At 44.7% G+C, this 21,107-nt stretch overlaps 1 protein-coding gene across 1 annotated transcript in view; it reads right to left on the bottom strand.

The window, feature by feature from the left end:
• Nucleotides 1-5,462: 5,462 nt before the first annotated feature.
• Nucleotides 5,463-21,107, bottom strand: part of dgkg (diacylglycerol kinase, gamma) — a 165,132-nt gene continuing 149,487 nt past the window's right edge. Inside the window, exons 27-29 of the mRNA XM_029711460.1 lie at nucleotides 12,680-12,800; nucleotides 11,921-11,981; nucleotides 5,463-11,198 (exon numbers count right to left, since the gene is read on the bottom strand). Coding sequence (XP_029567320.1) covers nucleotides 11,094-11,198; nucleotides 11,921-11,981; nucleotides 12,680-12,800 — 287 coding nt within the window. The 3' untranslated portion in view covers nucleotides 5,463-11,093. The remainder of the gene's footprint in view (nucleotides 11,199-11,920; nucleotides 11,982-12,679; nucleotides 12,801-21,107) is intronic.

Genomic DNA, 21,107 nt, shown 5'->3' with positions numbered 1-21,107 from the left:
GGATAGAGCAGTGTGCAGTGCGATGGTGATTGCATTGTCTGTGGATCTATTGGGGCAGTAAGCAAATTGAAGTGGGTCTAGGGTGTCAGATAAGGTAGAGATGATATGATCCTTAACCAGCCTCAAAGCACTTCATGATGACAGATGTGAGTGATACGGGCGATAGTAATTTTGTTCAGTTACCTTTGCTTTCTTGGGTACAGGAACAATGGTGGACATCTTGAAGCAAGTGGGGACAGCAGACTGGGATAGGGAGAGATTCAATATGTCCGTAAACACTCTAGCCAGCTGGTCTGCGCATGCTCTGAGGACGCGGCTAGGGATGCTGTCTGGGCCGGCAGCCTTGTGAGGGTTAACACGCTTAAATTTCTTACTCATGTCTGCCACAGAGAGCCCACAGTCCTTGGTAGAGGGCCACATCAGTGGCACTGTGCTATCCTTAAAGTGGGCGAAGAAGGTGTTTAACTTGTCCGGAGCAAGACGTCGATGTCGTGGCTGGTTTTCTTTTTGTAGTCCGTGATTGTCTGTAGACCCTGCCACATACGTCTCGTGTCTGAGCCATTGAATTGCGTCTCCACTTTGTCTCTCTACTGACGTGTTGCCTGTTTGATTGCCTTATGGAGGGAATAACTACATTGTTTGTATTAACCTGGCAATGGACAGTGGAAATATACAAACCCATGGTTGCGGTTTCACTTCAACAAAGTGTTTGTTTGTATGTTTTTGCCAATGACAGATAATCATTGTGATAGTTTAAACCAGGTAAAATGATCGAACATGGCGCAGTTTATGCACAGCTGCTATCCTACTCGATTTTTGCCTTCACAAAATTAAACAGCACTGTTCTGTCAAGCCTTTATAAAATGACAAACGGAGAGTGGCCTGTGCATCTTGCCTGATTTAATTTAGGCCATATGGCACATTACGCACTGCAGCGGAGAAGTGCATTCCATGTCAGGACATACATTGCAACATTGAAACATTTGATCGTGTCACGACTTCCCCCGAAGTCCTTGTTCGGGCGGCGTTCTGCGGTCGACGTCACCGGCCTTCTAGCCATCGCCGATCCACTTTTCATTTTCCATTTGTTTTGTCTTTGTTTTACACACCTGGTTTCAATTCCCCAATTACATGTTCATTATTTAACCCTCTGTTTTCCCCATGGTTTTTGTGCGTGATTGTTTTATGTATGTTCGGCCCGTTATTGTGGGCTCGGTATTACGACATGTTATTGGAATATTTGAGTAAAGTTACTTGTGTTACTCATCTCTGCTGTCCTGCGCCTGACTCCTCTGCACCAGCTACACCCAGACCACTACAGATCGTGTGGCCCATTGTCTCATGGCAGCTTTGATGTCAGCAACTGGCAAAGTGAACAAAACTTGCAGTAGTTGGAAAAAGTAATGTGCAGTACATGCGAAGTGGAAGTTTTTATTGTGGCTTTCCCCAGTCTTAGTTTGCATGTTTGTTCCTAAAAGCAAGTCAATGTTTTTTAAATGTCAGCAAGTTCATCTTTTTCAAATGTCAGCAAGTCCATATTTTTCAAATGCCACTTATGTTTAAGTTGTGCATGCTACTTGAAATAAGCCTATAACCTTAATCTAGCGAACATAAATCAGGCCTGTGCTCCAGTTTGTCTGTACCGAAAACATAATCAACCACAAAACTACCCAGGTTTCAATTCATTCATTTGTCTTCAATCAATCTTATACAACCTTACCAAATGACTAGGCTACAATGTAAATTACAGAGGTACTATTATTACTGTAGATTGTATGTTACAATCTTATATAAATCCAGAAGGGAGCCACATGTAGGCTACCCTGTGTGATGTCCAGAAACAAGTATGGCTGTCCGGACTGACTGTGCCAAAAAAATAATGTTGGTGACCAAATAGAAGCCTTCACATAAACTCAGCATAAATGAAAGTGTGAATTCTGATTTTAAATTCAGGTAAATAAAGTAAATCAATGGAGACAAACTTCCTTGACATCCTTTCACTAGAGCTCTCCACAGCTCGCTTTTGTGAGCGGAGCCAAGGAAACGAAATGAGATACATTCAATAGAGCAGTCGAAAAGTTCACAAGCTTATTATGAGTTAATGTAATGTAATCATGTTTCAATTTATCAATTGGATTTTGAATATCTGTATTGAATATCGATGTTTGCAGGCTGACTTTATTCATGTGTGCCTTTGTCCCACAAACAAAGGTACAAACATAAGTTGAGTTATTCATGATGTCTTGTTTTAGGAGGGGGAAGTAGGGGCTGGGAGTGGGGAGAGAGGTGGTTGGGGGGAGGGGGGAATGGGAATGGGTTGCACCTACTGAGAAGGGGCGAGGTAGAGGGGAGATGGGACAGACAGGACAATTATTGACTTCTTATTTCATTAACTTATTTATTTTTGGTTTGTTTGGTGTTTTATCCTGTATCCATGTTTATTTTTTTTATTTTTTTTTACTGTTTTTTAATTCTTTATCTCTATACTTTTTGAATATTATTGCCTGTCTGTGATCTGAACCCAACACAGAAAAAAAAGAAAGATTTAAAGGTTGGTCACAAAAAAAGTAGTAAACCATTCTCGTTATCACCTGTATATAAACCTAAACCCTCTCTTTAAAAACGCCAATGAGAAATATATGGGGAAAATCCAACAGCTGTTATGTAAAACAGAATCCCTAAAAGCCAATAGCTGTGAGGTATGTAAAACAGAATCCCTAAAAGCCAATAGCTGTGATGTAGCACTTATAAGATTGGAGGATGGACATGAATAGTAGGAATAGATAAATATACTGGATGTATAGTGGAGTCTTTGTTGCCTGGCCCTAAGGTCTGGGGAGTAGAGGTTGACTTACAGTAGAGGGTCTTTTTATTATTGGCCTGTATGTCCCTCTCTGTTGGGGCGGATGTGGTGTGTGTGTGTGTGTGTGTGTGTGTGTGTGTGTGTGTGGGAGCTAGCGGGGGCATTGTTCGAGAGCGAGCATAATGTATTTGTATTCCAATTCTTTCCTTAAATAAATGCGACACACACAGTGACACATGCCACATTGGCTGTGTTTACACAAGTAGACCAATTATAATATTTTTTTCACTAATTGGCCTTTTGTCCAATCAGATCAGCTCTGAAAAATAATTGGGCTGACTGTGTAAAAGCAGCCAAAGACTGCTGCGTGTGTACAAGTACAACCCTCTCCTGAAGGACCTCTGTGCCCGAGAGCGTCCATCTTGAGAAGGCCTACAGTGAGCAGCATTATTCCCTGTCCCAACCTTATTTGTGCCAGCAGGGACTGGGTCAGTGTGACACAGATCTCTGCTCCTTATGCTATGTGAGCTAATCCAGCTCTTCTTCTTCCCACACACACAGACACAAAGTGATGTCCCAGTAACTCCTGCTGGTATAACAGGGATCTGTCTGTTCGATTGATTGTTTATTAGGACCTCCTTCAGCCCACAATGGGACAAAATATAGGTACAGTACAGTAACATTCATAACATACAGTATTGAAAGTATGGAAGCTGCTCTTGAGCAATAGCCTTCATTAAAGCCTCAAATCTGGGACTCAGTTTTTCCTTCAGGGTCCCTTGTTAGGCCCATCTCTCATTCCTCACTTCAGCTAACTAGGTCCCCTCACAGCTGGATCATTGTACTGTAGTATTAAATAAGTGGACCACTCTCAAATCTTAATAATTGAATGTCTTCATGGCAGTTATACCAAAGGGAATGTCTGACTGTCAATGTGCTATTTCCAAGATAATAAAAAACGAGAAAAATCAGTGTTGAGGTCAAATGATGCTCTCCGCGACACCAGACAAGATGTGACTTGTCTTGCCTTGCTATTAATAGCTTCACAAAGCCTGCATCCCAAATGGCACCCTATTTGCAATGTAGTGAACTACCTTTGACCAGGGTCCATGACCCAGAGCCCTATAGTGCACTAAAGGGAATAGGGTGCCCTTTGGGACGCTTCACAGAGAGATAATTCCTGCCTTATTATCGCAGCTTGTGTGACGAAGAGAAGACTCCCAGCCAGAGGCTCCTCTGTCTCTGTGGGGCTTACAGTTGTATAAGTACAGTATACATTTCAAATGGCACTCTATTCCCTATGTAGTGCACTACTTTTAACCAGGGCCCATATATAAGGAATAGGGTGCCATTTGGGACGTAACCAGAGAGAGATCTTCTCTCCTTGCTCTTGCTTTCTGCTCAAACGCCTGTCTCTGTGTCTCTGCTGGAGAAGAGTAATTAAACAATTACACACCGGCGAGAGGAGAGAGCTCTCCATATGTTAATGCATACACTCCTCACAGTTAGAAGACCTTGAAAAAGGAGGCGAGAGGAAAAAGCACTCCACTTAGCCTAGCATTCTTTATGTTATATTCATTAGATAGTTTGGGGTTGTCAGTGCAAATGGCTGTATTTTAGATATTAAATGAATGTGAGGGCACAGTATGGGGTTACTTAAGAGGTTAAGAGTACACATTTAGGCTTCATAACTCCTTCGAAGACTGTAAGGGGAAGTAAACATTTTGGTAATTTTGGTTCTAGTCTTATTTGCTTTAAAATCATCAAAGTTGGAAACAATCACCTCAGTTATAGGAAAAACAAAGCTGCATTTTATGGTGGGCTGGGATGAGAACAACCTGTGTGTGTATGCATGGGCCCGAGGTCTTGAGAGGGGAAGGAGCATGGCTAGAGGGGATGGGTGAAGGAGCAGTGTGTCATGGGTGTGGTGGGGGATATGGGTCTTCTGCAGTTTGGTCATTCAATCACATTAGTCATTGGCAGTGTTCGAGAGCATCAAAACGGTGATGTATCATGGGTAAATTGTGACTGACTGACTGATCTACAAATAAGATTGAGTAGTTATTTATGATGCAAGGTGATTTGTAGATCAGTCAATCTCGACTCACCTTTAAAGTTGGCTGCAATGTCGAACGCTCCCATTGTCTCTTCACTCTGTTTGACAGTGATATGGGTGTGTTCCTTAGTGTGCATTTCACTAATTCGGTATAGATATATCAATATAGATACAGTCATTTTAGCAGTATCTCTGCTTCACAACAGTCTAAAACAGAAGCAAGTTATAACAGTTTGACATTAATTTGTGCACCTCTGTTCACAATAAGGATACAGAATATTTGTCTCTATGATCATGTCATGATGAGTGCCCTGCGTTGAAATCTTAGCATTTCTCCTGCCACACTAAGTGGTCCTTATCATCAACATAACAGCTCTACAATATCTGATTACATTTAAATCCAATACATTTAAGTAGAAGACAGAGCCAGGTGTGTGTGTGTGTGTGTGTGTGTGTGTGTGTGTGTGTGTGTGTGTGTGTGTGTGTGTGTGTGTGTGTGTGTGTGTGTGTGTGTGTGCATGTGCGTGTGTGTGGAAATGTTGTAGAGAATAGAACAAACATCTCATTGGGCCATATCACCAAAACAAAACCCAACAGAGTGCATAGCATATTCAACCTCTGTTTATTTGATAAATCTTTTGTCCATCAAAATGGAGGATGCCAACATACAGCTAACAAACATACCGGCGAGGAAGAATGACAGACAGTAGACGCAGCTAGGGCACAAGATGAGAATATTGATTGACGGTCCTCTTTTTGTCCAATCACAGAGAGGGAGTGGGTGGGGGGGCTACTGTCACTGTCTGCCCTTGATCCTCATTGGGTGCTACAGGCGTATGGATAGCTACATACCACACTGACCCTGAGGGGGTAAACACCACAGAACTAGAAGAAGTAGAACGGGCCTCCCCATTCAAGTCAATGATGCAATAATGGGAGGACTGGCAGCCATTTTGAGTGTACCCATGAATTTAGCAGTCAAATTTCTATTATCAAATGTTCCAAGCCCTTTCTATTAATTATATTTCTATGGTAAACACAACAGGCCTATTGGTTTATACATACATGTAGAACATCACACTCAGGAATGAAATGGACTGTATGCATGGCTCTACTGCATGTGTCCTGGTCACTAGTGTCACTCAATACTGTTAGTTAATCTGCCCATGCCTAAGAATAGGATTGCCCCAACGACAGTGACAGTACGATAAACCTCACTGCCTATGTGAGTCTCTGAAGGTGGAAATAAAACAAGGTCGGAAGCGGGAGTGACAGTGGAGACAAGGGGATAATAGTTACACATGGGGAGGATGGTGACAAAGACTGTCTTTGGCTCCATTCCAATAATCCCAACTGAAATACTACTTAAAATGCAGCAACGTATTGGCCATATTCTAAATGGTATGCTTGCGTGGATATGGGAGCCTTTTTTGTGCCCGGTTGTCTCAATTCAGTGGAAGAATGTATATATTAGTGATTAATTAACTACACGATCCTAATTGTAATAGACTGTGTATACTATCATCATAATTGGTTTATTTGATACACCACAAACACCACCACAAACACCCCCTTTAACCACCACTCAAACTCCCTCCTCCAGGTCACCTCAGAGGCAGCCTCTGCCGAGTTCCCAACAACTGGATGTTCCGGTTTTCAGGGGAAATGAAAAAGAGAACCTGTGACGCGATTTCCGCTTTTGGACGTTAGCAAGGCGACACTCCGTCTTAACTCCTCCTCCACATTTACTGGATTGGTTGAACAGTGCAGAAGAGAACCTCCCCTGACAGTTTTTTTCTTCTTCTTGTCAAGACCAGTATGTACGGCATCTAGTTTCAGGCCTTTCTTTTACACCTCCTACATTAGGTTACCTCTGAGGCAGCGTGGTTTCAACAAGTCACATCACATCATGTACATCAACAAAGACAGTGGCCACGGCCACACACTATGGCTATGTTTATAACAGTGGATGCGGTGCAGTACATAGAAATCCCTGCTGCATCATGGTGGACAACTTACTGGTGTTGTCCCAAACAGCAGCCTATTCCATATACTGTACATTACTTTTGACCAGGACCCGCCAAGGGACACTCTGTCAACAAGAAAACGGATGTCCTCACACCGGCCCTCCTACTTTTTAAAATGATGAGAGGCCACATTCTACAGACGTCGTTAACAACCTGGGCTAAACCAAATCCTCTTAGAAGTGGAAGTGGACAAACACCATAGGCAGTGATGGTACAGACCAGGCGGGTAGTTGTTTCTGGGTCCCGTGTGGCTCAGTTGGTAGAGCATGGTGTTTGCAACGCCAGGGTTGTGGGTTCGATTCCCACGGGGGACCAGTACGGAGAAAAAAAAATTATGAAATGTATGCATTCACTACTGTAAGTCGCTCTGGATAAGAGTGTCTGCTAAATGACTAAAATGTAAAATGTGATGGCAGTGAGTTATTGTAAGAGGAGATAGTCACCATCATTCTTTGACTTGTTTCTATATATTGTTTTACTCCTTCTAAGTCAGTGGCTTGTATTGCAATTGTGCTGCTGTTGTGTCCTGGCAGAGAAAGCACGAGAGAGCCGCTCCTTTTGTTTGTTTGTTAGTTAAGGCTATTGATAATTTCTGATGACCAGAATTGGAGATGAGTGGTGACTGGTGAATGACACAAACATTGAGGATTGATATAGCGTCTGATAGGATTAAGTTCTGTGGTTGTGATGTCATGTCGGCGTCTCTCTTCCATCTCCAGATGATGAATCACAAAATGGCCGCTTGGCAATGGTGTACATTTCTCCTGGAAAGTCTCTATATTTGACCAAGACAAGCCGTCACTGTCCTTTTCTAGCACAGAAGTATCAACATGCTATGCTAGCTACCAACAGGGAAAGACAAAGTAAATACACAAGGTCATGGGTTTTTAAGCAAAGGATTGGTTGGGGGGTTGAATAGCTAATATGACCCGACAGCAGGACAGGTCCTAGCTTGAGGGAGGGGGTTGCAACAATCAGCGTGGTCTCTCCTCAAGCAGACAGACATTTCTTTCTGTCTCCTTTGTTTCAGCAGGCATGCGGTGGTGAGATAAAATATATAATCAAATATCTATTTACACATAATTATAACTGTTTAAATTTAAAATCATCCTTTCCCATTAATGAAAAGTAAACTGTAAACATGCACACTTTTTACTGAGTCGCCTCGATCCAGGCTCCGTAAGGACTACACACAAAAAATGTGTCCAATGACCGTCGACCAATGATGCTATGTTAGGATTGTAGAGGTGATGTGGTCATTGAAATGTTTCCCATACGTACTGGTTAGAGGTGTTGCAGGGTCAGAACCTGTGGTCCACAGAGATAAAGGCTGTGTCCCAAATGGCACCCTATTCCGTATATAGTGCACTACTTTTGATAGGGTTTTGGTCAAAAGCAGTACACTATATTAGGATTAGGGTGCCTTGGGACTAAACCACTGTTTTACCTCTACCCCATGGTCATTGGACATGTGTCTCTGTTTTAGTGGGGCCTGGACACGAGAGTCTCGGCTCAGTGTGGTTTTAAAGGGAACTAGGGGCGAAGACATCAAAGCCTCGCCCCGTGAGTGGTGCTCTGGTGAGTCCTAATGGCACCATATTCACTACCCAGTGCACTACATTTGACCAGGGCCCAAAGGGAATAGGGTGCCATTTGGGACAAACACTCAGTGTACCATGGAGGCTCACTCTGCCCTCACCCCCCTGGGCCCTGCACCCTAACCCCTACATCCTAGGGTATGAGGGTGCTCGACACCAAAGGGAATGTGTTGTGAACCAGCCCCAGACAGTTATTCAAGTGACCCACTGAAGAACACCGATCTGTATGTACTCTTCTATACTATCCCACTGGGCACAGATGTCAATTCAATGTCTATTCTACTTTGGTTCAACGTGGAATAGACGTGGAAACAACATTGATTCAATCAGTGTTTGCCCAGTGGGATGCCTCAAAGCTCTACACTAATAATATATTATTAAAAACACAAAAACTAAATCTGTCGTTCTGCCCCTGAACAAGGCAGTTAACCCACTGTTCCTAGGCCGTCATTGTAAATAAGAATTTGTTCTTAACTGACTTGCCTAGTTAAATAAAGGTTAAATAAAATAAAATAAAAATGTGTAATACACCATCTTCCAGAATATACAAATACTGTATCTGCACATATATAGTTGGCCACTATTGTTGGGACATTAATATTTTCATACGGGTAGTGGTATATCTTAGTAGATGGATACCACATTCTGCCACACGGGTGTCTTGCCTGTTCAGCTTTTGCCATTAGGTTTGACTCCTATGTGTGATTTTCAGTTCAGCCCATTTCAATTGATAACATATCTTCCTGTTGCTTCAATGGTCCCATCCAGCAACAAACATGATTGGAATAACACCCCCCATTTTACAGCCAGCGAGCCCTCATCCCTGGCCTCCTAGTTTTGCACTCTTGGACACTTCACATTGCGAGCTGATGTTTTTACACTGTAATTAGGAATAGTGTTTCACAGGATAGATCCTCCCAAAATAGCAGGTTAAATTTAGTTCCTGTCCACGCTATGGTAAATCAGACCCCTAAGACCTGGGGCAGTCAGGGCAGGCTGTTATATATCAGCACTAGCTAGCTGAATCCATTTCAATCTCTAAAAGTCTTCTGGAATATCTGTAGCTGGATGAGGCTTGTTGATTCAACCTATAGATATGCTGCTAGGCAGCAGGCACTACTGCTTATTCAACCTAAAGCTATCCTAGTGGGCACTTCTGATCGGGACTTCTCTCATCTCTACGGTGATACATGTAACATTACAGTAAGGGCCTACCCAACCTCCTTCAGTCTCCTCTCCCTCTACACTGAACTCTGCTCTTATAGAGGTCCTACTGGGCTCTTCTGATTGGGCAATGGACTCATCTCACATTCTCTACAGTGATATATATCTAGTCCACTCCTCACCCCAAACTCCTTTGGTCTTCTCTACACTGGGTTTCTTTATTCAACCTATAGCTGATCCTACTGGGCACTTCTGAGGGGGACATGGGACTCCTCGCTCATCTCACGTCGCTACAGTGATACATATAAGTAAGGTCCACGTCTCTCTCCAACCTCTTTTGGTCTCCACTGTACACTGGGCTCTGTTCCACTGGTCTGGCTCGAAGGACCAATGGCCTTGCCATTTGAAGGAGGACAATAAAACCAGTCTAAGTTGATGGCCTGTGTGACTGAGTCTCAGAGGGGTTTATACACTTACTAAGATGGTGTGGTGACCTGTCTACAGTATGTGAATAAGCCACATGAAGATAGACAAACCTCCAGTCCCTGCCATCTGTTTGACCTGACACCAGATCAGCTATTGATATTCTACAAAACTAGGCTAAAGATGGTTGTTGTGAGCAAATATGCTGGGGGGCAAAAATCCCTGCATGTTAGTTTGAGTTTCCCATGCTTCCCAGGCCATTGTTACTGTGTGTTTTGCCCTGCTGCCACCGTCAAGCGTAAACGAAGCAGTCAATAATAGATGATCTCTTTCCGTTTCATCTCTCAGGCAGTGCAGTGTTCTGTGCCGTGGAGAGACACTGGAGTGAATACTCTACAAGCTCTGATCCATTATTCAACGGGCTCCTCAAAGAGAGAGGAGAACTTGCACGCACGCACACGCACACACACACACACACACACACACACACACACACACACACACACACACACACACACACACACACAACTTTCATATGCTGTATGTCAATCATCCCATCCCTTGCTCTCTCTCTTTTGCGCTCTTTCTTTTCTTCCCATTTCCCCTTCGGCTGCTTCTCTCTTTGTCTCTCTCTCTCTTTATGTGTTTCCTTATCACTCCATCTCTCTATCCCTCCATTTGAGGAGCAAGGCAGTATCCTAGATGAACCTATATGCTGCTGGCACTGTGTTTTGCCAAGGCAGTGTGGCATTACTGATGGGTCTAGGCTGAAGCTGAGTCTGGAGCTGGGGTTGACTGAGCTAGTGTGCCAGTGGCAGGGTCAGAGTTCAGAGTTCACAGGAAGTTCTAGAAGCTAGAACATGGATACACAGGAAGTGGTCATTACACTGAGAGGAAGTCAGTTCATTCTGAAGTGGTACTGTAGGTCCAAGGGGCAATGACTTGGTCTGTGGGACCTATTGAGTTGTCCCAAGAGGTTGGTGAATGTGTTTGTGAAGAGGGGGGAGTTTGAAGTGTCCTCCTCACTCATAGTCCCGACTTCTGTTGCGTCTCTTGAAGAACAAGAAGGGGGTCTTCTGAGGAGGGCCCAGTAGCATGGGAACCTGGTTCTTATGTGTGATCTTGATCTGTAAGGGGAGGAGGGACAAGATGAAACGATATTCAGCAACTCTTGTAGGACAATGGAAGTTTGCTTCAGAAACCAATGTGCCTTCATCTGTAGGAGGGAGGGACAAGAGAACATTTGACCAGGAAGTGTCCAGAAGTCTGGTCCTTCTTTTCTACTTCTAAATCCTTCACATATAAGATACACAATGTTATTTTACCATAATTTCCTGCTAAAGAAATAGCCAGCTTTTCATGCTACCCCACAGATAGAAGATTCACTTTTCAGAGCAACTATCTGACCTTGAAATCCAAATAACCAAGGAAGTACAGAACACAGAACACTGTGCCTCAGCTCAGCCTGACATCCCCGCAGGTTCAACTGCATAAAGGAGGATGGGGCGCTGAGGTTTAGGGTGACACACTTCTTTTCTCAACACTATTTCAACTGAATTGTTCTATATATAGCAGAGGGCATTTTGCTGTTGCTACGTGATGTGTGAATGGATTCCAGCGAGCATTTCCTCCTCCTCTAATGACATAACCAGTCAGTGGTCCACTGTGACAAAACACTGTTTCAATTAACACAGCTGTCACAGTGAAGGTGGGGAGTGTGATGGAGAGGGATGGAGGGAAGAGAGAAGGAGAGAAGGAAATTGAAAAGGCATAGGGAGCAGGAAGGGAGGCGGGTGGAGGTGTAGCGTGGGGGTAGGGTGTGTGTTAGTGTGTGTGGTGAATCTCTGACCGTGCATGGGGGCTGCATCCAAGGCTCCCCATCGATCTGCATGGGCAGCAGCCGGGATGTCCTGTGAGTAGAGAGATAGGGGGTCAGAGTCAGATCACATGCACCTCTGAGGCACGATATTCCTGTTCACACTGTCCATACCATGCCAGGACCAGAGTCAAACACTGCTGTCTTTGTTCCCACGTGTCCTTTTCCCAGACAGGCCCCCACTAACTCACACACACACACACACACACACACAAAGTTCGTTTAAGCCTTTCATGCATGCCTCACCAGCTAGGGAAACTCAGTATGGGAAAATGACTGATGAATGTTATTTTAATTTCTTGTTTCGGAAAATATTAAGGGTAGGCTGAAACAGGTGAGGGGAAAGCTTTGACTATAAACTGTACTTTAACTGGCCTTACTGTGAATGTTTAATGGAGCGGGAACTGCTAGAGCAACAACAACATGTGAACTAATTCCACTTTTCTAAAACAGATTGGTTGGTTGGCATATCCAAAAGTGGCCTGAGTGCCCTCAGACGTGTGAGAAAGCTAATCTGTCAGGCCATGATGGCCAGCCTCTCTGTGGCTGTAATGAGTGAGTCAGCAGGTCAATGTTCTGTTTACTGGACACAGAGTGTGAAGTGAGGAAGAGAAGGGAGCAGGAGGACTCAGCTCTGGTTTTGGTGACGGAGACACAACAGGATGGAAGTGGGGAGAAAGAGGGGTGGAGAGATGGAGGGACAGAGGGGATAGTAGCAGAAAGGGTCCTGACCTGATGGTGACGTTAGCACACTGGGCCAGTCTACGGCCAGCACTCTTCAGGCCTGAGTAGATCTTCCCCATCTCCATGGCCCCCTCCAGACCCACCACCTCTAGCAACTGGTCACTCAGGTCTGGGAGAGGGAGAGGGAGATCAGTTAATACTTTCTGAGCAAAGAAAGAACAAAGCAAATGGAGAATGGTAAAGTGCATTAATGAGTTTTGAAGAGTTTTAGTTGGGTTATAGAAGGGCACTAGAACAGCTAAAGACAGGCTGTAGTACTTTTTGATTGTGGCCCCTATTTTTTAAATAAATTAAATGTTATTGGTCACATACAGATATTTAGCAGATGTTATTGCAGGTGTAGTGAAATGCTTGTGTTCCTAGCTCCAACATTGCAGTAGTCACAACAATACGCATAAATCTAAATGTAAAATAATGGAATTAAGAAATATATAAATACCAGATTGAGCAATGACAGAGTGGCATTGACTAAAATGCAGTAGAATAGAATACAGTATATGCATATGAGATGAGTAAAGCAGTATGTAAACATTATGTAAACATTATTAAAGTGACTAGTGTTCCATTATTAAAGTGACCAGTGATTCCAAGTCTATGTATATCGGGCAGCAGCCTCTAAGGTGCAGGGTTGCATAACCAGTGGAAGGTGGCTAGTGATGGCTATTTAACAATCTGATGGCCTTGAGATAGAAGCTGTTTTTCAGTCTCTCTGTCCCAGCTTTGATGCACCTGTTGAGGAACTTGAAGCTTTCCACCTTCTCCACTGCGGTCCCGTCGATGTGGATAGGGGCGTACCCCCTCTGCTGTTTCCTGAAGTCCACAATCAGCTCCTTTGTTTTGTTGACATTGAGTGAGAGGTTATTTTCCTGGCACCACTCACCCAGGGCCCTCACCTCCTCCCTGTAGGCTGTCTCGTCATTGTTGGTAATCAGGCCTACTGCTGTTGTGTCGTCTGCAAGCTTGACGATTGAGTTGGACGCGTGCGTGGCCACACAGTCATGGGTGAACAGGGAGTACAAGAGGGGCCTGAGCATGCACCCTTGTGGGGCCCCTGTGTTGAGGATCAGCAAAGTGGAGATGTTGTTTCCGATGTTCACCCCCTGGGGGTGGCCCGTCAGGAAGTCCAGGACCGAGTTGCACAGGGCAGGATTCAGACCCAGGGCCCCAAGCTTAATGATGAGCTTGGAGGGTGCTATGGTGTTGAATGCTGAGCTATAGTCAATGACCAGCATTCTTACATAGGTATTCCTCTTGTCCAGATGGGTTAGGGCAGTGTGCAGCGCGATGGTGATTGCATCATCTGTGGATCTATTGGGGCGGTAAGCAAATTGAAGCGGGTCTAGGGTGTCAAGTAAGGTAGATGTGACATGATCCTTAACTAGCCTCTCAAAGCACTTCATGATGACAGAAGTGAGTGCTACAGGGTGATAGTCATTTAGTTCATTTTGCTTTCTTGGGTACAGGAACAATAGTGGACATCTTGAAGCAAGTGGGGACAGCAGACTGGGATAGGGAGCGATTAAATATGTCTGTAAACACTCCAGCCAGCTGGTTTGCGCATGCTCTGAGGACGCGGCTAGGGATGCCGTCTGGGTCGGCAGCCTTGTGAGGGTTAACACGCTTAAATGTCTTTCTCACGTCGGCCACAGAGAGGGAGCGCCCACAGTCCTTAGTAGTGGGCGGCGTCGGTGGCACTGTGTTATCCTCAAAGAGAGCAAAGAATGTGTTTAGCTTGTCCGGAAGCAAGACGTTGGTGTTCGCGACGTGGCTGGTTTTCCCTTTGTAGTCTGTGATTGTCTGTAGACCCTGCCACATACGTCTCGTGTCTGAGCCGTTGAATTGCGACTCCATTGCGACTTTATCTCTCTACTGATGTATTTCTATTCATCCTCTCGTTAAGAATACACACATCCTCATATGCTTATGGTTCAGGAACTTTAGATAGCTAAAGAAGGTGCCTTCATAAAGCACCCAGGAAATAGATTTTCCACATACAATTTAAATAGATTCTTCAACTATTCAGGTCTGTTTTCTTCCTCTACTTTCTACCCACTACAATCTCAGTGTCACTCATTTGCTCCCTCTCTCTCTCCCTCTCTCTCTCTCTCTCTCTGTCTAACTAAACCATATCCCCAGTTAATCAGCCATGTCAGTGTGAGCAGGTCTCAGGTGCTCCTGAGCTGATTAACAGTGCAGGGCCTGTGCTCTGCCAGCTGACCACCTAAAGATATCCTGCCTAGTTTATCCACAGAGAGAGAGCTGAGCCTGCCTGTCTGTCTGCGATAGTGAATCACTGGAGCCATCCTCAGCCCAGTGAGGGACATACACACGCGGAGACACGCACAAACACATACACACAGCACTGATCGGACCATCTCAAAGGGTCCCGTGCCTAATTTCACTCCTGTCCCATACAAGCCCTAACATGCAGGGATGCCTGTTTTGACTGACTAGGTTATAGTCGAATTGTGACAGTTTGTGTGTGTGTGTGTGTGTGTGTGTGTGTGTGTGTGTGTGTGTGTGTAGTCATGCCTGTTTTGATTGACTAGGGCTATAGGCGTGCTGTACGGCCGTTGGCAGTTTCACATCGCTGTCACCCGAACCGTTCTGCCTTTATGCAACAAACAGGAAACGGTCGCGTGGCTGCTTTATTCGAGAGGGAGGGAGGAGATGACTGGCTTGGCTTGCACAAGGGATCTGATGCAAGCTGAAGCTCGTGTGAGATGAACTGTCTGTACATTGTTGGTGAACACTTAGTAATGTACACAAAGGAAATTAGATTACTTCCACAAAAGTCTGTGAGAGGTCAAAGTGGCTATACATTGTTCTCACTAAAATGATCTATATCTCCAGCACAGCTGAGCAGACGAGATATACACACACCATTGTGAAGTTTTGGATTTTGACTTCTTTGGAGTTTATGCTTCTTCTAAGTTAGATTTTGATACTTAAAGTCTTTCTAAACATATTTGCTGTGCTGCATTCTGTGGGGTTACCACATAAAGTACAGGTCATGTGTGTTCCATTTAAAGAATTTAGCCATTTCGTGCTCCACGCTAGATGCTGTTAAAGTTCATATGGGAATAAGAAAGTCAGTGAGTCTCTCGCACTCTTAAATATTTTAGATGACAATTTTACAGCAAATGACAGATGAGGGATGGGGTGAACCGTTCAAAATCACCAAAGGTAAAACACAAGTAAAGATGCTGGCTCCACAGCATGACACTTTACCTATGGGGTTAACGCAAATAAAACTGTAAAGTATCATTAATACACTGGAAACTACATACACACAGTGTAAGCCTACAGCGAAATCTGATGTTTAATGTACTTCTGCTTCGACTTTAGTTTTCAGAGTGAGTCATCCTAAATACATTTTGTGGTCTCAATTCTTTCTACACAACTGAAATGATGCTTGGGCTGAGAAAGCAGTATTTGACATGCACAGAAAATAACTGATTTCTGTGAGAATAGCTGGGTTTGAAGAGGGGACAAAACACCCTTGCCATGGGGACAAATGGGAACAAATAGCCCTGTAGCCTCTCCCCTTTACCCCTGTGCCCCGGGTATATGCCCACTCATCAGTTATGGTCACACCGTCCTTAATCAACCAGCGGGGAAACCATCCTAAATCAGTCAGAGCAGGGGAAATCGTCCTAAATACAAACATCCCCCATCCCTCTGCCTGCCTGCCTGCTTGCCTGCCTGCCTGCCTGGCTGGCCTATGGGGGCCATTTTGTGCTCCTGTGCCCTGAATGCCCACTGACTGATCAGACATGGGACACATCCTAAATACAAACACCCCCATCTTTCTGTTTCCCTGGTCCACTGGGGACATTTAACCCAGGGCGTCCCAGTGGTGGTGGCTATTTTGTCAGCCAATGCCTCGTCCTTCCACAACCCAGGGGACTAGACCGGAGCACCAAGGACGCGTCCTAACTAAACCCTCGGCGTGTGTCCCACATGGCACCCTATGCCCTAGGGGTTTGGTCAAAAGTAGTGCACTATTTAGAGAATAGGGTGCCATTTGGGACGCACCCTCAGGCTCAGTCCCAGTAGTTTTTCCCAGAAAGAATAATAGGATTGCGATCCATTAAGAGCAAACTGGGCATGAATAGCCCTGGATTAGTGGCGGAGGGACTAGTGACACTATGGACGCTATGCAGGCACTAGTACATACGCAGGCTTCACATGACAGATGGGACTCTACGGGGACTGGACTATCCAGAAACAGCAGAGCTCTTCTTGGTACATGAGATGATTTAATAAGAGCAGAGCTGAGTAAATAAACGCACACAGTATATTCAACCTAATAGAACATGTTCTATATCTAATAGCTGGATATATTCATTGCCTAATAAATATATATAGCAAAATGTTAGAAATGTTATACAAATGTTAAATATTTACATATTGTATTATGTTACTTTTGTTTATTACATTGATATATTCCTATAATTAGAATTCCTATAATACTTCCTCATACCAAACATGTGGCATGAGGGCATCATATCCACAGCTCACTATGTACCTGATAACCTTGAGAGAGAGAGAGAGAGAGAGAGAGAGAGAGAGAGAGAGAGAGAGAGAGAGAGAGAGAGAGAGAGAGAGAGAGAGAGAGAGAGAGGCCTACTCCTTCAAGGGTTTTTTAAAAATATTTTCTTCTACATTGTAGAATAGTGAAGACATCAGAACTATGATATAACACTTATGGAATCATGTAGTAAACAAAAAGTGTTCAACAAATCTAAATATATTTTAAATTCTTCAAAGTAGCCACCCTTTGCCTTGATGACAGCTTTGCTCATCCCAAACCAAATCTCAATTTGGTTGAGGCCAGGTGATTGTGGAGACCAGGTCTTCTGATACAGCACTACATCACTCTCCTTCTTGGTAAAATAGCCCTTACACAACCTGGAGGTGTGTTTTGGGTCATTTTCCTGTGGAAAAACAAATGATAGTCCCACTAAGCGTAAACCGGATGTGATGGCGTATCACTGCAGTATGCTGTGGTAGCCATGCTGGTTAAGTGTGCCTTGAATTCTAAATAAATCACCAACAGTGCCATCAGCAAAGCACCCCCACACCATCACACCTCCTCCATGCTTCACGGTGGGAACCACACATGCAGAGATCCTCCGTTCACCTACTCTGTGTCTCCCAAAGACACGGCGGTTGGAACCAAAAATCTCAAATTTGGACTCATCAGACCAAAGGACAGATTTCCAACAGTCTCATGTCCATTGCTCGTGCTTATTGGCCCAAGCAATTATTTTCTTATTATTGGTGTCTTTTAGTAGAGGTTTCGTTGCAACAATTCGACCATGAAGGCCTGATTCACGCAGTCTCCTCTGAACAGTTGATGTTGAGATGTCTTACTTGAACTCTGTGAAGCATTTATTTGGGCTGCAATTTCTGAGGCTGGTAACTGTAATGAATTTACCCTCTGCAGCAGAGGTAGGGCTATCTTCTGTTTACCACCCCTACCTTGTCACAACAAAACTGATTGGCTCAAATGCATTAATGCCAAAAGATGGCGCCGAAGAACATGGCTGACGTTTTACATTCTCCCAACCAATTGTACTATTTTGTAATTTTTTTGTGTTTTGTGTAACTTATTTTTTAACTTATTGTGTACACAATGTTGCTGCTACTGTCTCTTATCACCAAAAATGACTTCTGGACATCAGAAAAGCAATTACTCACTGTGGACTGGAAGAAACTTTTTCCTTTAACGAGTCCGACGAGGATATCCAGCTTGCACTGGAACAGGCCCAGATCCAGGCTTTTTGCGTGAAGAAAAGGGCCCGCAAATCGGGCATCCTTTTGAGAATCCGGAGGTGAGCGAGTAAACTCCCACTGCCTTCGATTCTTCTTGCTAACGTGCAATCATTGGAAAATACAATCGATGACCTACGATTAAGATTATTCTACCAACGAGACATTAAAAACTCTAACATCTTATGTTTCACAGAGACGTGGCTGAACGAAGATACGGACAATATAGAGCTAGCGGGATTTTCCATGCACCGACAGAACAGAGACACTACCTCTGGTAAGACAAGGGGTGGGGTGTGTGTAGCTGGTGAGCGATGTCTAATATTAAAGAAGTCTCGAGGTATTGCTCGCCAGAGGTAGAGTACCTTATGATAAGCTGTAGACCACATTATCTACCAAGAGAGTTCTCATCTGTATTATTCGTAGCCGTCTATTTACCACCACAAAACGAAGCTGGCACTAAGATCGCTCTCAACCAACTCTATAAGGCCATAAGCAAAGAAGAAAATGCTCACCCAGAAGTGGCGCTCCTAGTGGCAGGGGACTTTAATGCAGGCAAACTTAAATCAGTTTCTCCAAATTTTTACCAGTATGTAACATGTGCAACAAGGGGAGAAAAAATCCTATATCACCTTTATTCCACACACAGAGATGCATACAAAGCTCTCCCCTGCCCTCCATTTGGCAAATCTGACCATAATTCTATCCTCCTGATTCCTACTTACAAGCAAAAACTAAAGCAGGAAGTACCAGTGACTCGCTCAATACGGAAGCGGTCAGATGACGTGGATGCTACACTACAGGACTGTTTTGCTAGCACAGACTGGAATATGTTCCGGGATTCATCCAATGTCATTGAGGAATACACCACCTCAGTCATCGGCTTCATCAATAAGTGCATCGATGACGTCGTCCCCACATATCCCAACCAGAATTACTGGATTACTGGCAACATCCGCATCGAGCTAAAGGCTAGAGCTGCCGCTTTCAAGGAGCGGGAGACTCATCCGGATGCTTATGAGAAATCCCGCTATGCCCTCAGACGAACCATTAAACAAGCAAAGCGTCAATACAGGATTAAGATTGAATCCTACTACACCGGCTCTGACGTTTGTCGGATGTGGCAGGGCTTGAAAACTATTACGGACTACAAAGGGAAACTCAGATGCGAGCTTCCCAGTGACGCGAGCCTACCAAACGAGCGAAATGCCCTTTTATGCTCGCTTCGAGGCAAGCAACACTGAAGTGTGCACGAGAGCACCAGCTATTCTGGATGACTGTGTGATAATGCTCTCAGTAGCCGATGTGAACAAAACCTTTAAACAGGTCAACATTCACAAAGCCGCTGGGCCAGACGGATTACCAGGACGTGTACTCAAAGCATGCACGGACCAACTGTCAAGTGTCTTCACTGACATTTTCAACCTCTCCCTGACCTAATACCTACATGTTTCAAGCAGACCACCATAGTCCCTGTGCCCAACGGAAGCTAAGGTAACCTGCCTAAATGATTACTGCCCCGTGGCACTCACGTCGGTAGCCATGAAGTGCTTTGAAAGGTTGGTCATGGCTCACATCAACAGCATCCTCCCGGACACCCTAGACCTACTCCAATTCGCATACCGCCCCAACAGATCCACAGATGACGCAATCTCAATCGCACTCCACACTGCCCTTTCTCACCTGGACAAAATTAACACCTATATGAGAATGCTGTTCATTGACTACAGCTCAGCATTCTACATCATAGTGCCCACGAAGCTCACCACTAAGCTAAGGATTCTGGGACTAAACACCTCTCTCTGCAACTTGATCCTGGACTTCCTGATGGGCCGCCCCCAGGTGGTAAGAGTAGGCAACAACACGTCTGCCATGCTGATCCTTATCACTGGGGCCTCTCAGGGGTGTGTGCTCAGTCCCCTCCTGTACTTCCTGTTCACTCACGACTGCGTGGCCAGGCACGACTCCAACACCATCATTAAGTTTGCTGACGACACAACAGTTGTAGGCCTGATCACAGACAATGATGAGACGGCCTATAGGGAGGAGGTCAGAGAACTGGCAGTGCTGTGCCAGGACAACAACCTCTCCCTCAATGTGAGCAAGACAAAGGAGCTGATCGTGGACTACAGGCGGGCCCAACAGGCCCCCATTAACATCGACGGGGTTGTAGTGGAGCAGGTCGAGAGTTTCAAGTTCCTTGGTGTCCACATCACCAACGAACTATCATGGTCCAAACATACCAAGACAGTCGTGAAGAGGGCACGACAAAACCTTTTCCACCTCAGGAGACTGAAAAGATTTGGCATGGGTCGAGAGCATCCTGATCGGTTGCATCACCGCCTGGTATGGCAACTGCTTGGCATTTGACCATAAGGCGCTACAGAGGGTAGTGCGAACGGCCTAGTACAACACTGGGGCCAAGCTTCCTGCCATCCAGGACCTATATAATAGGCGGTGTCAGAGGAGATCCCATAAAATTGTCAGAGACTCGAGTCACCCAAGTTAGACTGTTTTCTCTGCTACCACACGGCAAGCGGTACCGGAGCGCCAAGTCTAGGACCAAAAGGCTACTCAACAGCTTCTACCCCCAAGCCATAAGATTGCTGAACAATTCATAAAATTACCACCGGACAAT

The sequence above is a fragment of the Salmo trutta genome, chromosome 24 (assembly GCF_901001165.1).
Source record: "Salmo trutta chromosome 24, fSalTru1.1, whole genome shotgun sequence".
Taxonomy (NCBI): domain Eukaryota; kingdom Metazoa; phylum Chordata; class Actinopteri; order Salmoniformes; family Salmonidae; genus Salmo; species Salmo trutta.
The sequence above is the reverse complement of the archived record's forward strand: the minus strand, read 5'-3'. Positions and strand labels throughout refer to the sequence as shown.